Source organism: Triticum dicoccoides, chromosome 5B, assembly GCF_002162155.2.
Source record: "Triticum dicoccoides isolate Atlit2015 ecotype Zavitan chromosome 5B, WEW_v2.0, whole genome shotgun sequence".
Classification (NCBI taxonomy): domain Eukaryota; kingdom Viridiplantae; phylum Streptophyta; class Magnoliopsida; order Poales; family Poaceae; genus Triticum; species Triticum dicoccoides.
In genome coordinates this window covers 549,974,874-549,997,117 of record NC_041389.1, presented here as the reverse complement: position 1 = coordinate 549,997,117, position 22,244 = coordinate 549,974,874, and the positions used below count along the sequence as shown (strand labels likewise).

Sequence of the window (22,244 nt, the reverse complement as noted above, 5' to 3'; positions counted from 1 at the left end):
TCCTTGTATTAATTGTTGATTTGTTAGTACTCCCTCCGTTCCTAAATATAGGTCTTTCTAGAGATTTCAACAAGTGACTATATATGGAGCAACATGATTGACTCTACACTTTAAAATATGTCTATATACATCCGTATGTGGTAGTCCATTTAAAATCTCTAAAAAGACTTATATTTAGGAACGGAGGGAGTACAATTTTAGGGGGTACTTTTTCGGATCCAAAGTAAGTGTCGTGGTTTTAGTTTAAGTACTCCCTCCATCGGATGTAGCATACCGAGACAACCTAGATAGGTACGCAGGGACGGAGCTGCCATAGAAGCACTAGTGTCAGCCACGGTCATTTCTTTAATCTATTTTCTCGCTAGTGTTGTAGTGATCTAAAGCGTCTTATATTTCTTTCTTTACAGAGGAGTACTAATTACTGCTTAAATGCATAAATGACACCATTGGTACATAGCTTTTTTTTGCCTGGAACCATTAGTACATAGCTGACACAATGCAAATTTGTTTCTAGCTTCATCCCTATTGGTACACTTAATATGTATACACTTTGTTTAGCAAGCATACAGATTATTGATCAAGTAATATGGATTGGAGGGGGTACTTTTTATTCTGTTGGGTGCTTTGCACCTATGGAGAACTTTTGAAATAGATCCGGACCTTTTTTTTTTAAAAAGCCCTAGAATGTGAAGAGAAAAATGAAAAAAGGTGCTGTTTTTAGGGGTAAAAAAAAGGGGGTGATGGTCAAGTTGTGTCCAAACGAGGTAATCTTGGGCCCACGAGCCTTGTGTACAACGGATAACAACGTTGTCGTGGTGAGTCGGCCCACGAGGACGGCCCATCTCTCTCCCGGGCCGGCGTGGTCGTATCGTACGTAATTTTGGCAGCCGCGCGGCGACATTTCGGAGGCTGCCATTCCATTTCCGTTTCCCCCCAAATCCTCCCGCCCAACCCCCCCGCCGGCGGGACGATGGGCGCCGCCCACGACGGCGACGGCGACTTCGCCGCCACCCCGGCGCCCACGCCCGCGCCCGGCCGGGGCGGGGTGTACCAGGTGAGCGGCGTGCCGGTGGAGTTCCCCTACAAGCCGTACGGCACGCAGCTGGCCTTCATGGGCCGCGTCATCGCCACGCTCGACCGCGGCCGCCGCCAGGGCCGCTCCCACGCGCTCCTCGAGTCGCCCACCGGTACCGGCAAGTCGCTCTCCCTCCTCTGCGCCGCGCTCGCCTGGCAGCGCCACTACCCGCTTCGCGCGCCCCCCGCCCCCGCCGCCGCCGACCCCCTCCTCCACGGCGGCGGCTTCGTCCCCGACGACACCCAGCAGCAGCAGCCCACTCCCGGTACTACTACCCCCCTCCCCCTTCTCTCCCCCTCTCCGTTGCGCCGGTTCTTGGATCGAGGACCCGCTGCTGCTCGTTCTTGGCTTGCTTCTCATTCCCGTGCGTGTTGCGGTTCTTGATGTTCAGGCGTCCCGGAGAAGGCGGCGGCGGCCAAGAAGAAGAACGCGCCGACCATCTACTATGCCACGTAAGATCTGCTCTCCGCTGAACTGAACCGATGGGACAGTCTTGCCGGCCAGGTTTCTTGGCTGCTTGTCCTGAATCGATGAGATGAATCCTGATTGATTTCATTCCCCCTCGAAAAATCCTGATTAGTTTCTTGGTTCCGTTGTCTGTCTGTCTGCTGCAGGAGGACGCACTCGCAGATCACCCAGGTGGTCCGGGAGCTGCGCAAGACCTCGTACCGTGTGCGCATGGCCATCTTGGTACTACCTAATGTTCCCATCTCAGTGCACTTCCTGCCTCTTTTTCTTTTTTGTCAGTTAGAAAAGGAAATGCATTATCCAACCAATGTTAAGTAGCAGCGGCACAAATGATGCCAAGACATGTGTTCAATCATCATGTGGTAGTGTGTGCTGATGATGCCGTAATCCTCAGGAGCCACATTTATGTGGGGCTCCAATGTTCTGAAGTTAAACTGCATGTAGTTTGAACAGCCAGTGGTCATGCAATGCAGGCCTCACGGAAGCACTATTGCGTCAACAAGACCGCGTGCATGTCTGACTCAATTGACGAGGAATGGTAACATACACGACACATTTCTTTACTAATTGTTTGGGTTCTTCATTGTAAACCATTTAGTGAGTTCTTTTCTCCTTCATCAGCAAGAGGCTCCTAGACGACAAAGTTCAAGGATGCCGAGAATTCAAGTGAGTTTTCCTAGCTTCTTTCGTGGCAAAACATATTTAACCTTGAGCACGTTTCCCCCTTTCCCTACTAATGCAAGGAGAAACATGTATTGGCAGGAATGCACAGAAACTGAGTCGTCATCCATCCCTTCAGACCGGTGGCTCCTATGAAGTTCATGATATTGAGGATCTTCTTAGGGTCGGAAGGCAAGTCCAAGGTTTGTCTATCTCTTTGGTTACGTAGATTTTCCTGAATCCTGAGGGACACATTATGCCACTACTGAATGCTGAAATCTATTCTACTGCCACCTTTCTTTCTGGTTATCTGCAGGATGTCCATATTTTGCTGCGCAAACCATGGCAGAAGCAGCTCAACTGGTTTTCTGCCCATATAACTACCTAATTAGTCCAATTGTCAGGAGAGCAATGGACATTAATATCGCTGGCTCAATCGTTATTCTCGATGAAGCGCAGTAAGTCCAGACTCATGATTCTTTTTCAGTGTCAATCAATGGTTTCGTTAGTTAAGCTATAGCAATATATTTCTTGTGGTTCCTAATCAGTTATCACTCTAAAGTTTTCTCTTCAGAGCAGTTTTAATAACAAAACGGTGAATTCCAGCTGTTATCCTTATTTCAAGTCCTTGTCTTGCAGCAACATAGAAGACATAGCACGTGATTCTGGAAGTGTTGATGTTGATGAAGAATCACTTAACAGTAAGATGATGACCACTGTTCTGTTAAAGATCATCTTTCAGAAAACATATCCTCCTGTTACAACTCATGCCAAGCTAAACTTATTTATTTCTCTGATAAAGGTCTCAAGGAAGAACTAGCAAAGTTAGCCACTGATCAGGCTGTTGGAAAGATATACCAACCCTTGCATGACATCATTGAGGTACATTTATGAGAAGAGAAGAATTCATAATCCTATTGTTCCCCATTAATAAAGGAAGAATACACCTTAGTAGCAATGCTGGTGTCAGGGATTAAGCTCTAGTGCTTATGCAGGGGCTTAGCACTTGGATTGCTGCTCAGGAGGGTGATCCACGAGATAACGAATTTGACCATCCTCCTTCATTGTACGTACTATGGAATCTTGTGTTGTTTCTTACCTGATTTATCTATCTAATGTTTGCCATGAGGTACCAGTATCAGGATCTTTAGAGAGGTACCGACTTTTTCCATTGGTTGATTTACTAGGGGCAAGATTGGCATTGTAAAAGAATATCTCTGAATTCACCCAGCTTTGCCATCCCTAGATGGAAAAAGTGCAAATTATCACTATCATTGTAACCGTTCTTCGATTCTCCATCTCCACGACCAAATAAAACCTAAGGTTTGGGAATAAATATTTGCTAGTAAATGATCCCAAATAACTTATCGTCACCCAAACTCAGGAATTTATACCTTGTTTCAGTGTTGCAAACCAGACGGAAAGAGAATGGTGGAGCATGTAGCTGTGGCTACCGACCAAAGCCAACACCAATTAAATTGCTTAATTTATGTTTTGGAGTATGATGGTTAATAGCAATTCTAGAGTGCAGTCATTTTCTGAAAAAAAAACTTGGGGCTGGAATACATTCACGTAAGAAGGTAACGATTGATAGTCTTACTCAGCTCAGAATTGAGGTTGCAAAGCGCTAAATGTCCACTAGAAAAATCAAAGCCAAAAAAGTGTCTTTGCCATGTAATTTGCTGTTCCTGCTAAGACAAACAATTTAGTGTTCGCTTGAAAAATAGTGAAAAGTATATCCCTGTATTGGTGTTTTTGAATATTTTAAGTGTCCCTATCTGTATTGCCCCGATACCGACACATATCTGTATCGTTGCCGCACAGCCGATGGAATCTAAACCAAAGATTGTGTCGCCGTTTGGCATGGATTTGCTGTGATATGTAAAGTTAGAAGAGCTCCTCAGACTTTCAGAAGTTATGCATGATTGCTTAGCGCTGAGATGTTAGGATTTGATGGACCATTGAAACATGGCCAGTTCCTTCTATGATGCTGTGTAATTAGTGCAAATAACTTGGTACGGCACATGGAATCACAGTAGGCACTAAAGCATCTCAGATTTTTTTTCCTGTTATTAGATACATGTCTACTTATTTCCAGTACAAATTTCAAGCATACTAAATCCAAAAATCATCCATTAATATTTTGAAAAACATTGGATTCCATCTTTTTAATTAATTTCCACTTGTACAATTCACTAGAATAACTACATGCAACAAAGGACGAAAGTAAGCATTTTCCTTGCATCCAGTTGATATAACCTTTTGTAATCCTCAGTTGGACTGGTGAAAATGCTGTGAAGGAACTCCAGAAGGCCGGTATTACTCCTGCATACTTCCCAATATTGCAGGAATGTGCGACGAAGGTGCTTCCCAGTTCAAGTTTCAAAATGCAGTTACTCTGGAGCAGTAGATTATATTCGCTAGTTTAATGTAGCTCTGGAACATTTTCTCTGTAATATTTCTTTCTGTGGCATGTGACTGTCAAGATTGTCAACATGCACCTTGATTCTTGATATTGCCTCTTGTTTTAGGCAGTTAAGGCTGCTTCGGATACTGAGTCAGAGGGAGACCACTTAACTGGTCGTGGTGCTATAACACTGGAGAGTAAGCAACACCTTGTTCACCATTAATCTTCAGTAAACTTAATAACGTAATAATACCATGAGTTTTTTGCAGGTCTATTCTCCTCACTGAGTCATTTTTTTGGTAGGAATGGGCGCCATTTGTATGATTACCAACTTGCTATCCAACGGTTTGCTCACAGAGAAGGTAGCCATGCTTACTCCCTGATAATATGTTATCCTGATGATGTGGAAGGGGAGAACATTTTATCAAGGCAAAATTGGCTCTTGGACACTGTACATCAGATTCAGATGCTCTTTAAATTACGAATCTGGTTGCTTGATCAACTTTCAAGTCGTTGACAATCTCATTACATATTTGAATCACATCATTTGCAGGTACTTCTGCCTTTGGAGTGAGAAATGTGATGAGTTTGTGGTGCCTCAATCCTGCTGTTGTTTTTCAAGACATTGCAGATCTAACTCATTCAGTAATATTGACATCTGGGTAAGTTTCGACGTTGACGTTTCTCTTCTCAAAATGTTAGAAAAGTGGTTTAGTTTACGGTAGCAGCATATGGCTTCGATGATGCACATATCTGCTAAGACGGCGAGTCTTACATTGAAAAAAAAACAGAAAAGAAAGTAAGTGTATCTACATGGCATGTATAACTAGTAAATATGGTAAATTTATGTATGACACATACTTGCTAGCTGGAATTTGGCTTAGCACAGGGCTTTCAGCCTTATAGATGTGCGAACAGGCTTTTCACCACCATGTAGGCACATGACCAGCTGACATATAATTGTTCCAAACTAAATAATTGGTTATCCACTCTGGAGTTCTCTTTTCCAAAATAGCCCACAGTTTCTGTGCAATATCAGCTCAACATATAATGTATAGCTGGCTCTTAACATATATCTCTGCAGAACACTCTCTCCAATGGGCTCCTTTGCATCTGAACTCGGTGTACAGTTTGATGCTTGCATGGAAGCTCCTCACGTAATCGATGCTGATTCTCAGGTGTGTCTCCTGCAAGTAGGTTGTGCTATAAAATACCTGCATAGCCAAATGTTGATCGTTTTTACTAACTATTGGGTGTGAAGTTAAGGAAAGTGGAACCATACTAGTTTCCCCTATCCCCACTCCAGAATTTTTTCCGTTCCACACAGCATGTGAAACATGATTCCTTCTTCCCGCAAATTCGATTCATTTTGCACCATTGTAATGGAAATGAATATTCAGTTAAATGTTATCATAGATTCCCAAGCTTTATCTGATATTTTGTCTGAAAAAGTGTGCAATCTGATAAATGGCAAGGCAATGTAATAAAAAAGCTGTCTAATTTAAACTATTTGAAAGCTAAACATTTTGAGCTAACTGACATGGCTTGATTTTACTGTGCATGCCCAATCCTCTTACATCTATAGTTTTGTCAGGTTTCAATATTTTTTTTTGCTAGTACTAACTGATCATCATTTCTCATCACTTGAAATACAGTGCTGTCGTGGACCAGGCAACATAGAAAAGCTTTGGCCTGATGAACTCTAAGCCTCTTACCCTTTAATTCACTCGTGACCTGGATAAGATATGGAGCTTGCATGCATAGAAGAGATATCATCATAAATTGTTTATGCCAAGCAATCACTTTGTGCGATTTCTCAGCCTATGTCGTATGGTGATGCAGGTTTTTGCTAGTGTATTGTCATCTGGCCCAACAACACATCGGTTGAATGCCAGCTATAAAACTGCAGATGCGTATTCTTTCCAGGTAACTAGTCATTGTTTTTTATGTCCTAACATAAATCCCTTTCTCCAAAAATTTAATGCTCTCATTATTATATAGGATGAACTTGGAGCTTCGATAGAAGAAATATGCAGAATAGTGCCTGGTGGTGCTCTAGTGTTTTTTCCTAGCTATAAGTTGTTGGACAAACTGAAAGTGCGCTGGTCTCAAACTGGTCAGTGGGCACGATTGAATGCTCAAAAGCCGGTGTTTGTTGGTAAGATTTATGCTGCTTTAGAAACTCTAAAAGACACTGTTTACATTTATGTTTCCTGCTTGTTGCTTATCTGAGATTTGTTTGTTTCAGAGCCTAGAGGGAGTAGTGAGGAACTCGAGCCTGTCCTAAATGGATATTATAATGCAATTCTTGGTAAGGTTCCTCTTAAGAAAGGCAGAGGTGGTGCAAAACAAATTGTGAAGAATCGAGTGAGAAAGAATTCATCACAGGAATCTGCTAAAGGAGGAGCTGCTTTTCTTGCAGTTTGCCGTGGGAAGGTGCTAATTCTATCCGTTTACATGTACACAACCATAAATGGATATGTACACATGCATAAGCCCCAATTTGAAAGTCTTGGTGCTGCGTGTGTACCAGCAGCCATTAGCTTATGTTTTGTCGCTGCTGATTTTTATTTCAGGTATCTGAAGGAATTGACTTCTCCGATGACAATGCTAGGGTTGTTGTATCCTTTATTTTCATTGTTATATGCCTTAAAGAGTCCAGTGTCAAATTCTGCACTACTATCCAGTAGCATGATTGGTAATAGCGAACTGTTTAACATTTTTAGCTGTCGCACCTGTATGCCTTTGATACCCAGCAATTTTTCTTGACTAAGACATTAGGTCATTGTTGGCATTCCGTTCCCAAATATGTAAGTAACTTTTTTATTCTTGTAGACATACATGCAGTTCGTTTTGCTGTGTTTATTTCTGACGTTAATTCATGGATCAGAAATGATGTCCAAGTAAAGCTGAAAAAGAAATATAATGATTCCTACAAATCATCAAAGAATCTTTTGAGTGGGAGTGAATGGTACTGTCACCAAGCATTTCGTGCTCTGAATCAAGCTGCTGGTACGATAGTAATTTATCTGTTGAAGATCATTTGTTGTAATTAAGATGTTTAAAATGGCTAATTACTATAATTGTTTTTCTAGGTCGATGTATTCGGCATAAATTTGACTATGGAGGCATAATTTTGATTGGTATGTCACTCAGTTCTCACTCCCAAATGTTTCATGGCTTGACAGGAAGTTGGTTCTTATAGTTTTCCATTTGATTGATTTGTATTCCAATTGATGCAATAAACTGTTCTTGATTCAAAATTACTTATGATCACTGTTGTTATTACAGATGAGCGATATCAGGAAGAGAGAAACCTTCTACACATTTCAAAATGGCTTAAAAACTCAATTAAGCATTATGGTAGCTTCCAGGAGACAATGGATAAGATGGAGAAGTTTTTTCAGAAGGCTGAGGTACTGATATTATTATGCATTTGATATTCTAAATGTGGATACACTATCTAAAATAAATGGTGATCTTTTCAGGAACATATTAAGATCAAACGTCAAGAAATGTCCACTAAGGCTAAGTTGGGTGACGATCTACTTACATCACACGGTGATAAAAGAAAGTTGCATTGGCCAGAACCAAATTTCTCAAAACACTCTGTACTGCAAAGTAATCAGAAGGGTAAGTTGGATGACAATCTACTTGCATCACACGGTGATAAAAGAAAGCTGCCTTGTCCAGAACCAGATTTCTCAAAGCACTCAGTACTGCAAAGTAATCAGAAGGTAAAGAACGAACGTGGCAGTCTGAAGGTTTCAAACATAGATGTTGTGGGAGTAGACCATGAAAATTATGGCAGGCCTTGCACATCATCCGAAGCATGCCAGGTCTCTTCAAAATCTTCTGACTTCACAAAGAAAAAAAGCTACCCCGTACCAGGAAGTCTTTCAACAGCATGCCAACTCCCTCCATCGCATAAAATTCATAATAATTTGGAAGACGAATCAGACATTGGGGGAGATCATGAAGTCGATATAAATGTTATCGACTTGGAAATCTGTGATTCTATGTCTGGGTAATCTATCATCATTCAGGCATGTTTGTTCCTGAGAACTGTGATGTAATTCAATTCTCATTTAATTACCTTGCTATTGTTTGCAGGCATGCAAAGTTAACAATCTTCACTCCACCAGTGCCTACTCTTGTGGAAAGAACTTCTGCTGAGGATCCAGTTGCTAGCCCCAGCATTCATTCTGAGGTAAATACATCCGCAGCGATGGACAATGGTGAAGATCAGGTCATAGGCGTGTCTGCTTCGCTCTCAACAGCTAACAGAAACCAATCTTGCGTATCAACATCAGCGGGTACTCCTGAAAGAACAGCCAATAGAGGTTATCATTTGCATCATGAATCTTCAATGGACAGAAGCGTAAATTCTCAGTACCAGAAAAGGAGAAGGTTTAATATACCAGTGAGCTGTTGTACTGGCACAGAGCATTCTAATCCTTCTAATCCTTCAAGCACATCTTTCTGCAATACTGATTGTGCTGTTAGCATGGTGCCCGGAGATCTGAAGAGAACTGATGGTCTGTGTTGTGAAAGTCTGAAAATGTCTAGGTGTGAAAATTTCAAGCTTGAAAGAAGTCACAAGGCGGCAGAGTTTGCATCAAATAAATCTGCAGGAACAAGGCTTGATATTCGTTGCACCACATGCAAAACGCCACTTGGATTACAGAAGGATGGCTTTCTTGTTTCATGTTCATTGGCATCGCCCTCAAAATTGTACTTGACATGTCTTTTAAGACATGGGCTATCAACTGTTGGCTTCGTAGAAGATCTTATGTCATCGCCACCAGCTGTGGTAAATGTTCTTGTATGTGATGCTTCTTCACTCGATCAAGAGATCCTTGGCAAATTCTGCAGCGAAGGCTCTGCTCATCAGTCTGGTGTTTGGTCTGAGAAGGATGGATGTGTATACAAGCCAGTAGCATGTCCTTTCTGCCCACGTGAAAATTCTTTTGCCACGGTGCTCGGAGCGCAAGTTCTTGCAGCTGATGCTTCAAATCTAGAATCATTGAACAAGGTACTCTGCACATTTTGATGCATCTTTTGATTTAGTACTATTTCCACACGATTCTAATTGCCCTCTCTTCGAATGAAGGTGCTCCTGTTTGCTGATCGTTTGGATCTCAAGAATGAACCATCAAATGAACAGGTACGTGGTTTTCCTTCCCATGCCTGTATCCCTTCAATCATATCGCTGACATAGTAATAAGCTAACAAAAGATAATACTGTTCTATTTTTCCATATCAAGGTTGCAAGAGATCATACAGTTGCTAGTAATCCCATGGGGACAGATGCTAGTAAACCCATGTCACCCCCACCGGTGATCGATCTTGAGAGTTTTGCTTATAAACCAGTGAAGAAGGAACCTGTGTCACTAAGCACAAGGAGGTCCAAGGTTAGTCACTAGTTGCGGTGGCTTATCTATTAATTACACTTTGCTTATGCTCAATTTCCTGTTATTCCAAATGCTGCCATGTTCAGCATAATTTTGATCTTGCTTCTTTGTATTAGACTTTTCAAATGAATGGCCAACCGTTGAGATAGCTAACCATATGGCACTCCCAGAAGATTGCTGATAGTTTGCTGGTAGCTAAACAATCCCAGTTCTAGACATAGTGATCAACTTATATTGTTTTTTTTTTGGGTCCTCTACGAGCAGCTTAGGTTACCTAGCACGGACAGATCCACAAAACCACAACTGGTGCATAACGTGGAGGACTCATAGGATGGATTCGGGCTCATCCATTGGCGAACTAGGAAGAATTTGTGCCTTAGCAGTCAGCACTACTGGCACACATCATCCTGGAAGAAGATGCTAACTCAGCTGTGGGCTAGATGAGTTGGAGAGATGAAAATTTTCATTGAGGTCGATGCATGTTGTAAATACAGAGCCATATGAGCATTAGCTAACTTTTGCTGTGCCGTGCGTATTGTAATTGTAAATCTTAGGAAGGGCGACTGAACTTGGTCCACTGTATCGATGCAGACTTCTGATTTTATATATGATGTGTACCCAAAACAACAATGACATAAATACACAAAATTTCCAGTGTCTATTTATAAGGATTGCTATCCTCTTTGTAGTCGGTGGGTTGTCAATAGTTCTAATTCAACCAAAGCTGAGCTCTGTAGGCCCCTGCTCCATGCTATTCTGGAGAGATCACAATTCACAAGCATCATATACACTTTTTTTAGTGCCTATTATTGATCAAAAATTTTTAGGCTAGTTCTTGCCCGCCTTAGTCCTTTACTTAGAATGTTATGAGGTTTTGATTGTGTTTTGCTGCAATAAAAAGGACATGAGGTTTTGACTACTGCCGTAGTTCCACTAAATTGGTTGTTGTAGCATTGTTACTCACATAAGGTTGATATATATGCAGATTCTCCAACTTGATACTACATTGATCATTGTACTTATGTTCATACATATTTGAACTGTAGCATAAATCTTGCCTTTAAAAGACCCCCACTGCCTTTCCATTCTTATCACATGCACATGCACTAGAAGTTTGGCACCCACAAAAACAACAATTACTGCTTATAATGACAGACGAGGGGTGGTAAAGATAGCAACCACATATACAAATGTTTGGAGTTGGAGGCATCGGGATATCCTTACGCGCTCCGATTCAAATGGAATCTGGTTACCAGTGTGATTGATGCATGATGATAACACTTGAATCCACATTTTGGTACACTTGATCTAGACCGTTCACAGAGAATTGACTGCGGACATCTATGGTATACTGTAGGATAGCAACATGCCGAGTGTAGACTGTTAGACAGTGTTTGATCAGTCATGCTTCCACTGCATGTGTCAACAGTGTATCTGTGACAATGATTACCATATTTTTTGGGCTTGTGTCTCTATGTTTATAAGGGTTACTATTATCCATTGATCCAATGGGGGTGGATACTTAATTTTGATTAAATATTAGAATGCTTAATGTTGAGTTTCCGCAGGCCCCTGCTCCATGTTATTCCAAAGAGTAGATCATATTAACCACGTGTATCGATTGGACTTGGCCACACTTTTGTTTTTCGTATGATCCTTGGAGCTGCTGCACATATAAGGATTCCAAACTGAAAAATGACACATGAGGTTTTAATTGGGTTCTACCAACAAATTAGGTGGCACTAGCACTGTTACACATATAAGGCTGATAGATGCAGATTCTACAATTTGATACTACACGATTAATTGATCATTGCTTCATACGGTTACATATTTCAACCGCCCTTCCATCCAAGCACAATCAAAACAATATAATCCATAGAAAAATCACCTGGATAACTCCATGACAATGGATCTGTTGCTGATATCTACGACATGTTGTAGTAGAGAAAAATGTCCAGTGTAGAATGCCAGTGTCAACCATCTGGGTTCTGGGCAAGACGAAAAATAGTACTCCATCCAATCCAAATTAATTGTTGCAGTCTTAGTACAACTTTCTATGAAAGTTATACTAAAGCTGCAACAGTTACCATGGATCAGAGGGAGTAGTATAGTAAAATATGCATGTGTGTACCGAAAGAACCAAATGTAGATTTAGCACTCATGTTCGGTACATAGCCTATTTACAATCTGAAACATAAAACTATTTTGTATTCTACCCTCTTGTTGTCACAACCAGCTCAAATAATGCCCCAATGTGGTTTTGCCACAATTTCATGGTGTGATGATATGCGTCGCTCCCATTAAAAAAAATTATATGTATAAATTTGTCGAGAAATTTCTGGAATGTTTATTTTTGGGCTATTATGTACTGTATATACTAACGACAATATAAGCTAGCGGTCATACATATTATATACCATATCAATAATAGAAACATCACTTAGTTGTGAACTTGAATTATAATTAAGCACTTTGCAGGTTCTTAGGTTGTATGAAAGTTGCATTCAACCAACAAGCAACTAAAATAAAGTTAGCTGTAGTGGCCAGCGCATCACTGTACAACTGAGCCTAGCACATCCATATGCAGTAACAGAAGTGGACTTTATAGGCGGTTATCGTACATAAGTGAACCCAACACATCCATGTGCTTAAAAATATTGAACACTCTTGCTGCCAATGACAGGTGGGTCCACCCAGAAATCCTAACCCACCGGTTCACCATGAGTCCATGCCACATGGGTTAGGAAATACTCACATCGCTCATCAAATCGGCAGATAAGAAGCCTCGTGGTCACTGGGATATCAAAAGGTCCATGGCAAGGCAACATGCAACAAGGCCTCACACACGACGCTCACTACTCCCACCTTAAGTCGCCTTGATCCCAAGCCTATCCTAGTTCATGTCGCTCCCATAAAAAGAACAAGCAAAAACCTCCACGACAGTCATACCTACTTACGCGGGATTTGTTTGGGTGGTCCATTAGCCGGAACAATCGAACAAGGAAATACTTTAGGAGTAAGAGGTATTCGGTAATATTTATGTCCTATGGTTAATTAAGGAACTTTCAGAAGTCCAGATAGATGCCATTACACCAATTGGAAGAATCCCATGGGGAAGTAGACGCGCTAGAATGGCCTGAAGTGGATTGAACTGCATGTAACTAGAGCTAGGGCGAAATAATTAGGAGATGGAACATTGGATCAGAAGAAAACGGAGATCATGGGAGAGTAGTTGGGGCCCAATAACTTAATACGTTGCCTGATCTCCGTTTCAATCTCTGCATTGATTGCTAGATAGAACAACATTAGTCGGCTTAATTTTGTAATAGCACGAGTGTGACATTTAATTTCTTAACCTGCATCATACATTCGCACGTCCAAACATGCTGAGCTCACGTTGGGAAATTCTTGGAGGTTGTGTGATTCATGGAGCCGCTAGTCTCACATCTACCTTCTTGGAAGATCTTCTTAAAAATTCAAACTACTCAATAAGACAAGTAGATAGTTACACAATAATGTAGAGTTAAGAATAACCTGTTGTATAATGTACCCGGAACAAAAGCTGCCAAGTGCTACTTTGTACACGTAGATAGTTTACAAAGGTCATATAAAATGGAAAAGGAAACAATTCCATTAGACACCGTATCCCTAAAAAGACTACCAATTAATGAAAGTTGGGGCAAGAAAAAGTCTTCAACAGTTCGTGTGAACCCGTTTACGGGATCCCGTATAATCACCTCCTCCATCCTACAAGTTTATGGGAAGATAACCATTCCCGTATAATTTGGCGGGTAAAAAACCGCCTGAAAGTTCATGATGAGCACCCTACGCTACCCCGCACCGTCCCGTGCTAGCCGCCATACAACCACCGTCAGCCAATGGTGCCGCCCTCATGCGGCCGCCCCATGTCGCCGTCGTGCCACCACCTCGCCGCGCTCCTGCCGGCTCCATGCCCGTGCACTGCCACGCTACCGCCACGCCGAGCTGCCGGTGCACCACTGTGCTGCCGCCCTGCACCGCACCTCGTCATTCACCGTCACACGTGGCACGCGGTCCCTACACCATTTGTTAGGTTTGTTTAACTAAAAATAAAATAAAAGATTTTACGGAAAGAGGTTTACATGAGAAAAGTTGATGTCTGAGAACTATGTACCCGTATATTATAAGGTCATCGGTAAAACCACTTTTACGGGAAGATTTTTATAGGAGCTATTGGAGTTGCTCTTAACCCATGTTAATCAGCTTTTTCACCAATTAATTATTCTCATATAATATTCCACTGCCACACATCATATATATTTGTTATGTATACATATGTGTAAATTTTCCATGGCGAGGGTGGATGCATATCACTTCGCTTGCTAAGAAAAGTGATCAAGATTGAACAAATGTCATACAATTTAAAGATAGACAATCTCTTATCCAAACTTAGCCATGTTATTTCCAAGATATATGACCTAACATTATTCAACACCGTACATCCAGGTACATGAATGATGCCTACATAATGTGCTCCCACTCACACCACATCCCTCCTACTTACATCACACACAACATTACCATGTGAAAGCACTCATAGCTCACGGGTAGGCTCATCCAATATCTTACCCAAAAACAATTAAAGAAGGAGCAAAGTCATTCGAAGATCTCACTTTTCATTGGTAGTGGTGAAGTTCTCTGTCCACTAATGCAATGGAACAACCAGTGTAATGAATGTGATGAAGATGTTAACTAAACACATACGATCGGAGTGGTAGGCACTGGGAAATTCCCCAGCATAGGGGTGTGGACTGCGTCCAGCTTGCTATCTACAATTCACATGGGAAAAATTATAAAAGTCAGGATATGAGGCCAACAATGTGGAGAGTTGAGCAAGGCCAGCATTGCACAGTGCTATAGGAAAACTAGTTCTGGTGTAGACTGTTGTCCTATTCTAGCTAGCCACTGATCAACGTCTAGGCATTGATCAATTGGGAGAACTTGCCAAAGAATATTGGCATCACAGCTGAGTGAGAGTGAGCTGCCCTGTTGAAATACAATCCCGTTTCTATCCACCCACAGAGCCTACATAGGAGCTGATTTGCTGGATTTGATCACTCGCTTGCTGCAAGTCCATAGTTACGTGCGGCTCAGCTTCAGCGAAGTTCGCTTGCTTGTCCTCATGCAGCTAAAGGAGACGGTCGGCAATACCATGTGTGGTGGTGTTAAGCCCTGGCAGATCGGAGATGCGGCAGTACCGGTGCCCGTCATCAGGGTCACCGACATTGTCAAACTGCTCGGAGTGATAGGGAGGCGGTGCCGTGTCTGGAGCTGCAGTAGCATCCGCTGCAATTGCAGCCGAGCTGGGAGGGTTGGGTGTAGGGGAGCATCTCTCCTATGATAGCAGAGTGTTCGCCCATGGCTTCAGTGCTGCCAATGTACGCCGTGTAGTCGACGTGAACGAACCCCGCCATGCTCCTCTTCAGTTACTCAACTCCAGCTTGCGTCCTAAATATATATTATGATTTTTAGGAACAGTATGCAAGAAAGCTCATTTCAGAACTAACTTAGTGGACAAAACCCGTAATGTGTAAATAGTGAAAAGTTGTCCAATAATTAGCTAAGTTTAGAAATTAGCATATGCGGAGTTGTGGAGAACAAAATGAATAGAATATGCACTTTGCTATAAAAGTACTAATAGTCTAATACACACATATTCAGTTGTACGGAAAGGGGTTGATAAATCAAAACATACATGAGGGCAGCCACACAAGAATTAGAGATCACTCGGGGAGTTGAAGGCAGCTAGAAGCAGTGGAGGAGTGATAAATCCGGAAGAATCGGATAGCGTATGCATGTGCACGAGTTTAAAAATATCTCACACAAGAAATGAATGAAGCCAGGTAACAATGATTTTATATCCACGCCAGTATGCTATTGTGTTCGAGTGAGCATGCATATCATACGAAGAGAAGACCAAAAAATGATGTTGTCATCCAAAGAATAAGGTTCTAATTAAGCAAAGAGTCTTGTCGATGTGCTAAAAGATGTTAAGACAATGCAAGAACAAAATGGGGGTGATCAAAGGGAACTCTGATGACACGATGAGATTGAGCAAGAGATAAATGTTATAGTAACTTTTTATGGACAACCAACCATGTGCGAAAGCATCTAGAAACATGGCGATGCACCGCACACAAAAAATGCTTTGCCACCACCAACAATACTGATGATCAAGGAGAAAGTGAACACAAAAGTTTTAAGTTCCATCAGTATCTTTATTTAACTTTTGGTAGAAAAACTCAAGGACAAGTACAGAAATGTATGACAAGCTATATATTAGTTATAAAAGCTAATAGTACCATTTAGCATGTCGGGCCACAAACCGTACATTTTTCGTTGTCAAAATACAATTACGTGGCATTAGATTATAATAATGAATAGCAGTTCACCCGGGGATGAAATATTCATTGAATAAACACATAATCCCTCCATATCACAAGCAAACAAGATATATCTTAACGCACCCGCACTACGTACCATGGCACATGGGTTCAGAATACGCCTGCTGATAATTGCATCGGTACATCAGCCTTGACGCCACTGGGACTGAGAGATCCATTGATACCTGCCTCACGCACCTGCTCTCTAGCCACCGCCTTTAAAATGACACACGAATCCTTGTTCTTTTTCAGTTTGCCCGCACCACTCGCCTCGCACAAAACACAACTCAATCGTGCGGTTGGGAATGATGGTCAGAAGACCTGATTGGGAACCAGTTGGTTTGTTGGCCGGAACTGGAGGCCGTGCACGCTTTTGGATTAGGAGGCATGCTGGAATATTTTCCTGTTGTTGGGTAATATAGAAGAAGTGGGAGATTCGCTGGCCGTCCAACCCCAGAAAACTTTCCGAGGCCTCTTTACCCAGCTAGAGGATAATGAACGTACATTTGTAATGGCTTGCACTGCAAGGTTCCTTCGTAATCTGTGTGTGATTGAGCTGGAGGGCGAGACAATGCCTTCATAAGAAATTGATGCATGACGTAAATACTCCCTCCGTATGTAGACATATTTTAGAGTGTAGATTCACTCATTTTGCTTCGTATGTAGTCACTTGTTGAAATCTCTAGAAAGACAAATATTTAGGAACGGAGGGCGTATAAAGCAGTGCATGCATCGGATGAGTTGCCCTCGTCTGTGCAAGATATGTACATAATAGAGAAAAGAGAAGAGTATATTTTATTCAAGCTTTTCCAAGCCATCTACCTCTCCAGAAACCTATGTGCCACCGCTCAGTCCCCTCCTCCTCCATTTGCCGCCAACGGTGGGCCGCCAGCGAGTGTAACTCAATTTCCCACGGACCAGTGTGTAATTTTTAATATCAGTAAGGATGGTCATCTAAGGATTGGTCAACCTTAAAAAAATGTTCGCAAACGATGAATTTGGGAAAAAAACCACGACTTTGAAAAAACGTTCACTAACATTTTTTAAAGTCATGAATATTTGTGGTTTGCGGACATTTTTTTAAGTTGCGAACATTTTTTCTATACCCACGAACAATATTTGTGGTTCGCAAACATATTTTAAAATTTATCGTTTGTGAACATTTTTCTGAAGTCGCGAATAACTTTTCCATATTAACAAACATTTTTTTGAATTAATGAGCATTTTGTACTATTCACGCACCATGGTACCTTCGATGTCAAAGAATTTCATTTTTACTGTTCAGCATGCACTGTTCATCGCGTACAGAAATGGTTCTGGAACGGGAACACTATTTTACTGTTCACAGTTACTGTTCAGTGTTCGCGGTTAACTTTGCCAGCTGGCCAGTTAGAGGGTCAGGGAGATTTTGGACCTGAATGACACACTTACTGCACTTCGAGGATCTAGATGATGATTTTCATAATTCGAGGACCTACGTGACATCCCTGAAATAGTGAGGACCTACAGTACACTTCACTTAAAGTTTTATATATGGCCTTTGGCCATTACACAAAATAGTTGTAAATGGTAGGAAGCGCACATCTTTGGAAAGATGTGCAATTACTAGCCTTAGAAAAATGTGCATACCCGTGAAGGATGGATATGTTTTTCCTTTCATTTTGGAGACTGATAGTTTTGATACAACATCTGAATGCTAAGAAGTGAAGCTGCAAAAAAAAAAAAAAGAGCTGGTAGGTTAAAAATGTAGCGTTGTTGGTAAGTAGATTTCTCATGGCCACACAAATCCCGAGTCCCACACGTAATATTCAGGTCAAGTGGTTGCAAGTTGCAAGCGGCGGCCGACATAAATTTGCTCCTTGTGTTAAACTGCCAAATGAAGTTTTGGTGTTGCTTGATGTCAGTACATGCTGTACTATTTGCAGGCCGTTTTGTACTCCCTCCGTCCGGAAATACTTGTCGCAAAAATGCATAAAAATGGATGTATCTAGAACTGAAATACATCTAGATACATCCATTCCTCCGACAAGTATTTCCGGACGAAGGGAGTAGTATTTTGGGCTCGCCAACCATGATGACCCCTAGTGGGACATTTCACTCGAACAACCCAGTCATTTGATGCACCAACTTCAAGAGCGATGGTGATGAGTGACCGGATCGCTCCAAGAAAAACCCACACCCACCTCGCTTTTAAAATGCACCCCATGAGCAAGAACTCAAACAAATCCCTCACCTCGTATACGAATGGGATATCCCCAAAGGACAGAGCCCTTAGTCGATCTGTTTCTTTGTTGAAACGTACAAATTCGATCTACTTTGTTTCGTCATTTTCTCTGTTGTTCGAATTGTTTTGATTAGCTAGTCTCATAGGTTACCAACTCAGGATCTGACTCGATCTCTGAAACAATTTTCAGCTTACGGGATCTTTGAAATGTTGCCACTCTTCCCCTTCCTCTTTCACAAGCGTAGAGGGTGTCCACAGATGTATGTTCCATGAACTTGCATGCGATTTCCAACACGGCTACAAACTTTGCATTTGCATGTCATTTGCTGTATGAACTTGTATGAATTAAGCCTATGTGAACTTGTATGTGATGTGCTCGAGAAAATTTATAGGAGCTCCCATATATGCTACTTTATATGGATGTGTTGTTTGCAGAATTTGTATGTATATGCTTTCAATTGCAGGTATTCAAGAAGAAATAAATCCAAATGAAACCCTTTTTTTGCTCAGTCTATCTGGAATGCTTTTGTATAAGTAGGAATTATTGACAACATTAGCACTAGGATATATTCTTGAGGGCACCATTAAAAAAAAGCCTTTGCCGAGAGGCAACTCTCAGCAGATGGGGCACCTGATTCATAGTACAGACAGTTCCGAGGGCCCTAATTTTTGCCGAGAGGCATCTCTCGGCAGATATGCCACCTGACTTCTTTGTCGAGAGCAGATGCACTCAGAGAAAACTACCACGTGGTATTACCTCGGTAAATGTCTCTGCTATACCGCGACTATTTATCGAGCTCTCGGCAAACTTTATTTTAATTTTGTTATGCATAAGCGGTCCAATAGTTATACAAGGTTAAAGTTTGGTATGAATTCAAATTACATTTAAAATATTTAATCATTTCTGAATTTAAATTATTTAAAGAAAATAATTACCTGAAACTTAAATGGTCTAGGTCCAGCTAGGTAGCCAGTGTATGACAAGTGGATCAGAAACATAAACATTTCTGGATATATGCCGAGAGCCAGATATGAGCTATTGGCAGACACACCCCAATGTCACGGAGCTGTCAAGCGCAAATGGCAATGGCACGTGGCAACTTATTATTGCCATGTCTTTACTTTTCGGTTCTCGGCGTATGCCATTTCTGCCGGGTCTTTTCTGTTCGCCGTATACATTTTAACATTGTCTCGGCAAAGGCATGGCTTGCCATGTGCTGCTTTTGTCGAGTAATGATATCGGCGTAGATGGTCTCTGCCGAGATCCCGTTCTTTGGCTCTCGGCATAGACGGTCTATCTCGAGATCCCGTGCTTTGGCTCTCGGTGTATCCGAAATGACGTGGCATATAATTTTTTTTCGAGTAGTAACAATTGGATATGGGTTCAAAATACGCCCGCTGATAATTGCATCGGTACATCAACCTTGATGCCACCGGGACCGCGTGATCCCTCGATACCTGCCTCGCGCACATGCTCTCCAGCCCCTGGCTTTTAAAGTGGAACCCGGTCCTTGGTTTTTTCAGTGTGCCCGTGTGGTACAATCGGGAATGGTGGTCAGAAGAACTGATTGGGAACTAGTTAGTTTGCTTGTTGGAACCGGAGGCCGTGCAAGCTTTAGGATTAGGAGGCATGATGCAACATTTACGTGTTGTTGGGTAATATATAAGAACTAGGTGATTCGCTGCACGTCCAGCCGCAGAAAACTTTTCGAGGCCTCTATAATCAACTAGATGATAACTAGCGTACATTTGTACTCCTTTTCTTTGTACTGCAAGGTTGCTTTCACCCGCCTTGTGTGCTGCTCGGCGGTTTGTGATGGTTTTCGCCCGGTTTTCCATTAGTTAATCGGGCAATTCTCTTCTGCTTAATCAATTGATGAGCAAAATCTCTTGCCTCTGTTTAAAAAAAGGTTGCTTTCACGATCGATATGCGGTTGAATTGGAGGGCAAAACGAATTTTCAAGAAAATTGATGCACCACGATTGATATTCAGCAATGCAGGCATCGGTTGAGTTGCCTTAGTGTATGCAAGACATGTAAATGATAGAGAAGAAGGAAGGGTATCTTTTAGTCAAGTCTTTCCAAGCTGCCTCCCTCTCCGAAAAGAACAATGCTACATCAACGGATGTTTACTTAAGGTTTATGGGGAGATATTGACCTGGCAATCTTCGATTGAATCATAAGGGGGAGGCCGGGCCCCACCCGATGAAATTCAGGTAGGTGGAGGGTATTAGGGAAAGTCCTGTAACAGTCCTGTAACAACCCCGTGTGTTTAGCATTTTTGCTCTAGAAACCGATGTGTGACGCCATGTAAGGCTTGGTCAACTTTTATATATGGCTTTTGGCCTTTGTTTACCACTAGTGTAACTCAATTTCTCAAGGACTGGCGTGTAATTTTTAATTCTATAAGGATGTCCTTTGTGCAAAAAAAAAATTGTATGTGGTAGGAATGGCATATCGGTGGAAAGATGTACAGTTACCAGCGTTAAAAATGCAATTACTCAAATATTCTAGTCGCTCTACATTTACAAGGATGGATATATTTTTTCATTCATTTTGGAAATTGATATTTTTGATACAACATCTGAATGTTAAGAAGTGAGCATTGTCATCTAGAGAACAACCATACACTACATATATACTGCGACAAAAAATGAGTTAATAGAGTAAAAATGTACTCCCTTCGTTCCATAATGTAAGGCATTTTTTGACATTAGCAGACGGAGAGAGTAGCATTGTATGTAAGTAGATTCTCATGGCCATACATATCCCGAGTCACACCTGTAACATTCATGTCAAGTGGGCCAGTCGATGGTTGCAACTTAATTCCAAGCATATCCGTGGAAAGTAGGGCAAAGTTCCAAAGGCCGGAGCCCTTACTTGATCTGTTTCTTTGTTGAAACATACAAGTTAATTCGATCTACTTTGATGGGTCATTTTCTGTGTTGATCGAATTGTTTTGATTAGCTAGTCCCATAGGTTACCAGCTCAGGATCTGACTCGATCTCTGGAACAATTTTCAATTTAGTTGAGTCAGTCTTGTTGTTGTCTATGAGTGGTCTTTACTCTTGATAGGCTCGGTCAAATTTTTTCTGGCGGGAAAAACTTTCAGTCTATTCATCTTCAATAATGGTAGTACAACGAACACTAAAAATAATAAAAAATATATCCAGACTCATAGACCACCTAGCGACGACTACAAGCACTGAATCAAGCCGAAGGCGCGCCGTAGTCATCGCCCCTCTCTCGCTGGAGCCGGGTAAACCTTGTTGTAGTGACAGTCGGGAAGTCATCATGCTAAGACCCCATAGAGCCAATAAACCAGAACAGCAACCGCCGCCGACAAAGAGTGTAGATCAGGAGAATCCAACCTGAAGACATAAGACCATAGACGAACGATGAACAGATCCGAGCAAATTCACCAAAGACAACTCCGCCGGAGATACATATCAACACGCCCACCAACCTTGATAGACGCATCAACGGAACGGGGACAAAGCGGGGAGACATTTATTCCATCTTCAGGGAGCCGCCCACGTCTCGCCTTTCTGCGCAGGATACAAACGCTAAC

At 41.8% G+C, this 22,244-nt stretch overlaps 1 protein-coding gene across 1 annotated transcript; it reads left to right on the top strand.

Annotated features, from left to right (window-relative positions):
- Positions 1 to 925: 925 nt before the first annotated feature.
- LOC119311518 (Fanconi anemia group J protein homolog) lies at positions 926 to 10,632 on the top strand. The gene is made up of 28 exons (XM_037587148.1): positions 926 to 1,340; positions 1,467 to 1,527; positions 1,690 to 1,765; positions 2,017 to 2,081; positions 2,165 to 2,209; positions 2,306 to 2,406; positions 2,520 to 2,661; positions 2,843 to 2,904; positions 3,006 to 3,085; positions 3,199 to 3,269; positions 4,479 to 4,566; positions 4,735 to 4,807; positions 4,880 to 4,972; positions 5,164 to 5,272; positions 5,695 to 5,788; positions 6,453 to 6,536; positions 6,612 to 6,768; positions 6,859 to 7,046; positions 7,187 to 7,231; positions 7,392 to 7,420; positions 7,501 to 7,622; positions 7,706 to 7,753; positions 7,902 to 8,026; positions 8,099 to 8,637; positions 8,724 to 9,645; positions 9,724 to 9,777; positions 9,878 to 10,024; positions 10,289 to 10,632. The coding sequence occupies exons 1-28, from the start codon at positions 971 to 973 to the stop codon at positions 10,352 to 10,354; spliced, it is 4,056 nt and encodes a 1,351-aa protein (XP_037443045.1). The 5' UTR covers positions 926 to 970; the 3' UTR covers positions 10,355 to 10,632.
- The last annotated feature ends 11,612 nt before the right edge of the window (positions 10,633 to 22,244 follow it).